This window comes from Quercus robur, chromosome 11, assembly GCF_932294415.1.
Source record: "Quercus robur chromosome 11, dhQueRobu3.1, whole genome shotgun sequence".
In the NCBI taxonomy this organism is placed as follows: domain Eukaryota; kingdom Viridiplantae; phylum Streptophyta; class Magnoliopsida; order Fagales; family Fagaceae; genus Quercus; species Quercus robur.
This window is the reverse complement of record NC_065544.1, coordinates 47767594-47777044: the sequence shown is the minus strand read 5'-3', so window position 1 is coordinate 47777044 and position 9451 is coordinate 47767594. Positions and strand designations below refer to the sequence as shown.

The 9451-nt window shown below is 38.9% G+C and overlaps 1 protein-coding gene across 1 annotated transcript; it reads left to right on the top strand.

Annotated features, from left to right (window-relative positions):
- Positions 1 to 4075: 4075 nt before the first annotated feature.
- LOC126705974 (auxin-responsive protein SAUR21-like) lies at positions 4076 to 5089 on the top strand. The gene has a single exon (XM_050405212.1). The coding sequence runs from the start codon at positions 4358 to 4360 to the stop codon at positions 4658 to 4660; it is 303 nt and encodes a 100-aa protein (XP_050261169.1). The 5' UTR covers positions 4076 to 4357; the 3' UTR covers positions 4661 to 5089.
- Positions 5090 to 9451: the final 4362 nt, after the last annotated feature.

Below are 9451 nucleotides of genomic sequence, written 5' to 3'. Positions count from 1 at the left end.
AAGGGTAGTGAGTGAGATAGTGTGAAGATTGCTCAAGAGTGTGCAAGAAAACAGAGTGTCGCGGCTGGGACTCGCGGCTGGACTCGCGGCTTCAACCCGCCAGAAGATGCACACGTGCCAAGCATGCTGGAAGATGAACAGTCATGCTAGCTGGAGCACTACAGGACAAAACAGGACAACTGGCCATACGGTTAACTCGCGACTGGAACTCGCGACTTAGTCAAGCCGCGAGGTCAAGCCGCGAGCGACCCCTGTTTTGGAAAAACCTAACGTTTCGCATTCCTCTTCACTCCAGTATAAATACCCTTTTAACCCACGATTGAAAGAGAGCTTCCAGAGAGAATTTTGAGAGAGAAACCCTAAAGAAAAACCAGATTGTTTCACCCACAATCTCTACCTTAGAGTCTCATCAAAATCCCTCACTCTCTTCCTCTCCATTGTCAAATCCTTGAGAGGCATTATACCAAACCTGGTTCTCACCATTATCATCTCTGTGAGACAGACGTTTGGAGTTCTGGGAAGCAGTTAGGAAGGAGCCAATATTCATTGGTTGATGCTACGGTGTAGTAGCGGAATCCGGAAAGCTAGAAAAGAAAAAGGTTCGGCGCAACCTCGTTGGAGCAAGAAGCTTGGAGGGCTTAGGTGCATTGGGTAGATTAGGCTTGGAGGGTCTATTGCTGTCCTTGTATCCCAACTGTATTTTCTAGTGGATTGATTACCGCTTGGAGGGTGGCGGAGAGGTTTTTCGCCGAGGTCTTCGGTTTCCTCTTCGATAACATATCTGGTGTTATCTCTGTGTTTGCATCTTCCTTCCTCTCTATCTCTGCCTTTATATTATCTGCTGTGGTTTATTTTGTTGTGGCTTAGATAGTTGTTTAATCAATTCCATATTATAGCATATGTTAAGTTTCCGCACACTAGTTGTTTGACATATTGCTTGGGTTGGTTAAGTTGGTTTTTGGGGGTCTAAACGTTCAAAAGTGTTTTTGTACACGTTTTTGAACTTTCAAGGAGTTTTGTTGTCCAGAGTCCATACTTGAAGATTCCTTCATTTCATTGTAAATTTTGCATGTTCTATATGAAATTCAGAAGTCAGAACTTCCCATGCAAATATATCAAATAGGTTTTTTTTTTCTTGCTTTCCATAATTATTTTTTTCTCTTTCAAGAAGGCTCACTTCAATAATCATAAAAAGTTGATTACTGAGTTCTTCAATAACCATATGTAGTTTGTGTCCTAGCCATCCTAGGTTTGGTTTGTCGAATGAGAAACAGGACTTTAAGATAGATTTGAAAAAACATATGGAAGTCATTCTGACTGATATGATCAGCTGAAACTGATATATATATATATATATATATATATATATATATATATATATATATAATTTGGTAAAGCTGTTCAGCACTTCAGCATAACCATTGCTTTCTTGATTTTTCCCCTAAAAGCTTTACTTGTTTTCCTTTTTTATCTTTTACCTTCATAATGTAACTATGCTTTTCAATTTCATCTTACCTGTTGCTAGTAGTAGAGCCAGGAATTTGTATTTAAGGGGCCAAATACAAAATGATATGATTAAATTTTGTGTGTGTATGTATTGTATTCATACTATGCATGATACTCTAAAATAATATAAAAATTATCATGTTCAATTGATTCCTCCAAATCCCTTCCATTTTTGGTTGGAAATGTGACATGTTCCATTTATTTGATTTCTGAATGTCACACATCTTATATCTAAATAAAAATTAGAGGGAATGAAATGATTCAATAGGAGAGCCCATATAGGACAATCAAAGTACAAAGATTTAAAAAAAAAAAAAAAAAAAACTAACAAATTGAGGATTGCTAAAAACTAGAAAAATAATCATGGAATGCAAATGAGAAATATATTTATATAACATCTAAAATCTAAACCATAGCATTTGTTATTGCTACACTCCTATTAAGTTAGTATCACATTTCAAACCATTTTGATCCATTCGGTCCACTTCAGTCAGTTCCGGTCCATTCGGTCCACTTTCATCCACTTCGGCCCATTTGGTCTACTCAGTCCACTTAGTCTACTTCGGTTAATTCCAGTCTTTTTGGTCCACTTCAGTTTATTCAGTCCATTTCGGACCACTTCGGCCCATTTCGGTCCTCTTCGTCCATAAGGTCTACTTTGATCTATTTTGGTCCACTTTGGTCCAACTCTTGGCCATCTCAGCCTGTGACCACCATTGAACTGCCAGTCAGATACTCCCTCTCAGCCTCACCATGGGTCTTGGCTCTACTAAAGTTAATCCCAATTTTCTTAATTTCAAATTTTGAGACTTTTATATTGTTAACTGAAATTTTTTTTTTTTTTGGGGGGGGGGGGGGGGGGTGTGAAGAAGGTAAAGATGTATATAGCTAGTCTTAACAATTAATTTGATGGCATGTTTCATGAAGTATATAATTAGAACAAAACAAAAGCTATGTAATCTCCATATGTTCTTATAGACAATCTAAAATATGATGAGCCAAATATTTTTAATGATGACCAATTTGAAATGTCCTTCAAATTATCACTGCTTGGGACTTGAGGAGGCTGATTTCACAGTTTAAATTGTTGTTAAGTACAGATAGAAATGATGGTCATGTACATTGTCCAGCCATGAATACCAAGTATAATCAGGATGGTCACAACCATGGATATGATGCTCTGTACCGAATTTAGACTTCTCTATTCAAGAATATATATATCAAAACAATATTGCTGCTTCCTTCCTTTCTTTCTTTCCCCATTATATTATTAAACAAAATATGAGCATTATTTTTCCATAAGATTCTTAATACTTTTCTCTGCCACTTTGGAACATTCCCATTTTATTGGATCTAGTGGGTTTATTAGAACTTGTTTTGGAGGAACAGAATTGAATGACCCACAATGGATAATTGGCCTTTGCATGCTGGTGTAGAACTTTGTTAGTTATATGAGCCATGGTTTTTGATTGGTGAGTTGTACCTTAGAAATTATGATGAAATAAGTCTATTATCACTTAGCATTTAATCAGATCATTACAATTCTACATCCTAGGCAGCCAACACTAAGCATAATAGAGATGGTCAATAAATTGATCATTATGGCTAGCTGGTAATGGTCGAACCAATAGAAATTTGTTTTGCCCAAACAGAATGAAAATTTTTCTTTATCAGAGACATGGCTTGCTGAATTTGGTTGTTCTGGTCAAGTTGGGTTGAGATGTTAGCAGCATAGAACATCATCACATGCTAGGTGGTTTGGTGCCCCCACTTCAATTTATCTCCCTTTCAGATTAAGGTCCTGGTCATATAATCACAATACTTCCCCTCTATGCATTAAGCAACATCATCACATGAAGTGGCAATCAGTTTGTGATGAAAATATAAGTGGACAATGTGGGCCTCTGTTGCTTGCTCAGTATTTGAGAGGTTAATATTGATGAATCAAAGCAAACAGGTCAGAGCATGAAATTAACAAGACCTTGAGGAAGGCAAAATCATATGACCCCTCTTGACAAATGTCCTTTAATGGTCCCCCCAGTAGTACATTTCCCCTTAACACTGTTTCCAGTTGACATTGATGGCCACATAATAGATACATTTCACATTAATGTACTTAAAGACCGACAAATTCTAGTGGTTTTAATTTTGGAAATCATATTAAATGCAGTTCTCTTCTTGCATATTGTGAAAACTCTGGCAGGTAGCTGCTGCTTTTCAAGTTTTTACAGTTTGGTGTTTTATTTTCATTTTAATGTTTCACTGAATTTTTTCCCCAATGTTCGAATTGTGGTTATTCAAGCTAACTCAGAAGGTATTTGATCTTTGAGGAAACGATCACACAATAGTTTTTTAAATTATCCAGTGCATGAAATGATGAATTTACATCTCCTATTCTAAAGAAATGAAACCCTGAGTAAGTTAAGGTTTCATAATCTAACAAGTAACAAGAGGTTGGCCAATTAACTCAACAGAAGGTTTCTCTTATCCACATCTCTTATATTCAAGGGGGGGGGGGCCTTGTAGGTTGTGCTCCCTGTTGAAATGGTTAGGCATAAGTCTTCTATAAAGTACAATTTGAATCAGGACAAGTTCTTGATGATCAGTTGGAAGACAAAACCATGTGATCCTTCATATGACTGTCTCTCACTAATATACACCCAAATTCCTCACAACTGACACCACTCACATTTTAGAGTTTTCCCACACACGTTTTCATCTATAAATACACACAAAGCTTATTCCATAGCCAAATCAGGTCCTCTTATTCCCCACCAGCAAATATTTACCTGCATTTTTTCCTCCCAACTCATTTGTGAGCTTCAACCTTTTCCTAAGTGTTAATATATAAATGGCTATCCGAGTTCCTGCCATCATGCAAGTTAAGCAGATTCTCCGCAGGTCTGTTCTGAGTAGTAAAGAAGCAGCTTTTACGGCCAAGAAAGTTCCAAAAGGTTACTTTGCAGTCTATGTTGGAAAGGAACAGAAGAAGCGATTTATTCTACCTATATCATACCTGAATGAGCCTTCATTCCAGAAGTTGCTTAGTAAAGTTGAGGACGAATTTGGATTTGATCATCCAATGGGTGGTCTAACAATTCCCTATGGAGAAGATGTCTTCATGGATCTCACTTCTCGCTTAAATGGATCATGATTCATTACGCTGAGATCAATCAGCAGGACAGATTTATGGATTCACACACATTTATGCCTCCTTTCAGAGAAGAATTAGATGGCATGCATGTTTAAACCCACTTGAGAACAGCACTGCTGTATCTTAAGAATATATCAACTTGCCATGGACTATTCAGCCAAGCAGAAGCAGATGTGGATGGCTCAACTTGGAAACACACAAAGGAGGTGCTTCATGGTTCCAACTTCATCCAATGGGTGGTTCTCACAGAACCTCATGCAGAGAATCCTTCAGTGATCAACTTGTGTTTTGGATACCTCAGGAGAGAAATGAAAGACATGATACTGAGTATTGAAAACATAAACTTTTCAACATTCTTAACCCAAAAATCTGTCTGTTCAATTTTGAAGAGTATTAGATTATTTCATAACTCATTGTAAAATTCCTTTTTTTTTTAATGGTTATGAAAGTTGGGAATCATATCAAAAATTTCTGTGCAAATATTTCATACAAAATTATTTTTTCTTTCTGCAAAATCTGCTTCCATTTGATGGCAATGCAGTACAAGTAATCACGAAAAAATATGCAGATTCAATTTCAGCTGCAAGCAAATGTGCATAATATTTATCATTTATTTATGGATGTGTATTAGCTCCTTTACTTCACATTCTGTGAAACAATCATTTACATTTAAAAGTTCAGGTCAAGTCTACCAAAGGCTAAAAATTCTAGCAAGGCTTAGTTTTCAATAGCCATATGGACCTATACATAGGTGGAGCTAAGGGGGGCCTGCCACCCCCCCCCCCCCCCCCCCCTAGCTTTTGAAATTTTCCGTTAATAATCTTTTACATTTGATAATTAATCTAAAAATTATACAAAAATGTATTTACCGGCCCCTCCTAAGAAAATTTCTTGGCTTCGCCACTGGACACCTATACATTTCTCTTTTATGCAATGGCCATATATGCAATGGCAGTTGAACTACTTGTAGGACATACTTCATATGATCTTCACGGGGGGTTTGTCTTTTGGAAGTCATTGTAATAAGGCACCAAAAAGTCAGTGAGTTAGATTGAGGACATTTTATTTAGTACTTTTTTCTTCCTCAACTTAAGCCATGATGATCCAAGTACAAATCTTCAGATATTCTCATGTTTCTTACTATTGTAAATAACACTTTCATTTTTAAACATAAATGAATGTCTAAATACTCTATTGGCGAAAATCAGGGTCTTTACTGATACAAATATCTTTTCTTTCTGATATTTTGATTGCATTGAGGTTAATGGTTAACTCATCAAAATTTGTTCTGTGAAGAATATACTATGTCAGGGAAGCTTTATCAAAAATTTTATTTGCCTCAAATGCACGAAGCTAAACCTAGTGTGTTTCGCATCAATTTTTAGCTATTATGTACAGTTTTTTAAAACCTCACCTTTTGAAAGTACAAGTATACGTTAGCACACGTTTAACAAAAAGCTAAACAAAATGATGCCAAACGCACATTTATGGAAAAGTTATGAGTAAGATTTGCATGATGTTACTACAGTTCCCTACCAAAAAGGATTAATTTGGAAGAGATCATAATTATAGCTAATTGCTTGTCTAAAAGACCCATCATACAAGAGATTAATCCGTGTAAGGTTGAATTTATTCAACCATCTAATTGGCTTTATTCCGTGCCAAATTTGCTTGTAATTCAGCATTTAGTAACCCTGTATTTAGGTGGGATTGTTGTAAGGGTAGTGAGTGAGATAGTGTGAAGATTGCTCAAGAGTGTGCAAGAAAACAGAGTGTCGCGGCTGGGACTCGCGGCTGGACTCGCGGCTTCAACCCGCCAGAATCTGCACACGTGCCAAGCATGCTGGAAGATGAACAGTCATGCTAGCTGGAGCACTACAGGACAAAACAGGACAACTGGCCATACGGTTATCTCGCGACTGGAACTCGCGACTTAGTCAAGCCGCGAGGTCAAGCCGCGAGCCACCCCTGTTTTGGAAAAACCTGACGTTTCGCATTCCACTCCACTTCAGTATAAATACCCTTTTAACCCACGATTGAAAGAGAGCTTCCAGAGAGAATTTTGAGAGAGAAACCCTAAAGAAAAACCAGATTGTTTCACCCACAATCTCTACCTTAGAGTCTCATCAAAATCCCTCACTCTCTTCCTCTCCATTGTCAAATCCTTGAGAGGCCATTATACCAAACCTGGTTCTCACCATTATCATCTCTGTGAGACAGACGTTTGGAGTTCTGGGAAGCAGTTAGGAAGGAGCCAATATTCATTGGTTGATGCTACGGTGTAGTAGCGGAATCCGGAAAGCTAGAAAAGAAAAAGGTTCGGCGCAACCTCGTTGGAGCAAGAAGCTTGGAGGGCTTAGGTGCATTGGGTAGATTAGGCTTGGAGGGTCTATTGCTGTCCTTGTATCCCAACTGTATTTTCTAGTGGATTGATTACCGCTTGGAGGGCGGCGGAGAGGTTTTTCGCCGAGGTCTTCGGTTTCCTCTTCGATAACATATCTGGTGTTATCGCTGTGTTTGCATCTTCCTTCCTCTCTATCTCTGCCTTTACATTATCTGCTGTGGTTTATTTTGTTGTGGCTTAGATAGTTGTTTAATCAATTCCATGTTATACCATATGTTAAGTTTCCGCACACTAGTTGTTTAACATATTGCTTGTGTTGATTAAATTGGTTTTGGGGGTCTAAACGTTCAAAAGTGTTTTTGTACACGTTTTTGAACTTTCAATTGGTATCAGAGCGGGTACACATCTGTTTGGTTTTATTACCATTGTGTGATCCTTGACTCCCTTTCTTTTGAGATGGATAGGTCTCAATCCCTTAATGCACCTCCATATTTTGATGGAAGTAATTATGCATTTTGGAAGGTTCGTATGAGAGCCTTTTTATGCTCTATTGATGAATCCGTGTGGGATGCTGTTGAGATGGGTTGGACCAAACCTGAAGCAGCCAAATCCACATGGGATAAGGCAGCACTTACTGCATCTAATGCTAACAGTAAAGCACTAAATGCTATTTTCTGTGGTGTGTCTCCAGATGAATTTCACAGGATTTCTCACATTATTATTGCCAAAGATGCATGGGAGATTCTGGAAACAACTTATGAAGGCACGAAGAAGGTGAAAGATACCAAGTTACAAATGCTGACCACTCGGTTTGAGGAGCTCAAGATGAGTGAGGATGAGTCTTTCGACTCGTTCTATGGGAAGTTAAATGAAGTGGTTGTCAGTAAGTTTAACTTGGGGGAGAAGATGGAGGACTCTAAGATTGTCAGGAAGATCCTCCGATCATTGCCGGAAAGCTTCCGTGCCAAAGTGACAGCCATTGAAGAGAGCAAGGATCTTGACGACATCAAGGTGCAGGAGCTGGTTGGTTCTCTACAGACCTATGAAATGTCGTTGCCAAATCAACGGAAGGGTAAATCCATTGCTCTAAAGACTGTTAATGAGAAGGTGGAAGATCAAGGCTCGTCAGGAGAAGATATGGTTGACAAGGATGTAGCCTATCTTGTTAAAAATTTCAAGAAGTTTTTGAAATTCAAAAACAATGGAAAATTTGATGATAAGAGAAAATTCCAAAATTCTGGAAGGGAGAAGAGGGATTTCCAAAGGAAAGATGGAAAAGAATCCCAATCCACACAAGGTGTTACTTGTTTTGAATGCAACGGGCATGGACACTTCAAGAAGGAATGTCCTAACTATTTGAAATCAAAAGGCAAGGTGTATGCCACGACCTTGAGTGATTCAGACTCGTCCGACTCAGAATCTGAAGAGAGCTGTGATGGAGAAGGGAACTACTCAGCTTTCATGACTATTGCTCATGTTGAGTCTTCGGATGAATTGAATTTGCTTGTTCAAGACCTTGGAGAACATAGTGAGGATGACTCACTAGGAATTGCTGAAGAATCTGAAGCTGAAGAAGAAGAAAGCACAGCAACTCTTCAAGAAAATTACAACTCACTTTTGGAAAAATCAGGTGAATACACAAGGGTAGCCAAGGCTGCTGTGAGAAAGATGAAGAAGGCTGAGGAGGACTACAAAAGTCTCCTAATCCGGTATAGGGAGGCCAAATGCGAGATTGAAACTCTTAATGGTGAGCTGTCCGAAGCCTACACTAAAGTGAGATTCCTTGAGAATGAGGTTGTTCAAGCAAATGCAAAAATAGAGAGGGTCACCACCAAGAAGCTTGATGATGTTATATCATCTCAAAAGAGCTTCTCAGATAAATCCGGACTGGGATATACCGGAGGAAGTAGCTCAACTGGAAATGTCACTAAAGAAGTGAAGTTTGTGAAGTCCAAAGATCCAGTTGTAGCTGACTCTACGAGTGTGAACCTCGAGGTGGAGAAAAAGAAGAATGTGGTGGACCAACGGATGCTGAATCATCGGAATCAGTCTATGGGCAGGTCCGAGTCTCGTGCCAAGTCACGTCCACGACCACAAAGAGGTCCTAGAGGAATGTATGTGTGCCATTATTGCGGACTTCAAGGGCACACTCGACCAAATTGCCAAAAGCTGAGGGCAATGAACAGTGCAACTCCTCAAAGGTCAGGAGGACCAAGAGTTGATAGGAGAACTTGGGCAGGTGATCAACCTAGAGAGCAACATGGAGATCCCGGAATGGTGAACGTGATGAAGATGATTGGTGCATTCACCAACTGCTTGGAAAGCTTCTCACGAAGGTTTGAAAGCCCTAACTCCCGTACCCAATCCTCTAAGGAAATCACCCCAAACGCAAGTGTCGTGTGGGTGAAAAAGGGTACTCATGCATAAGCATTACAACATGTCCATGC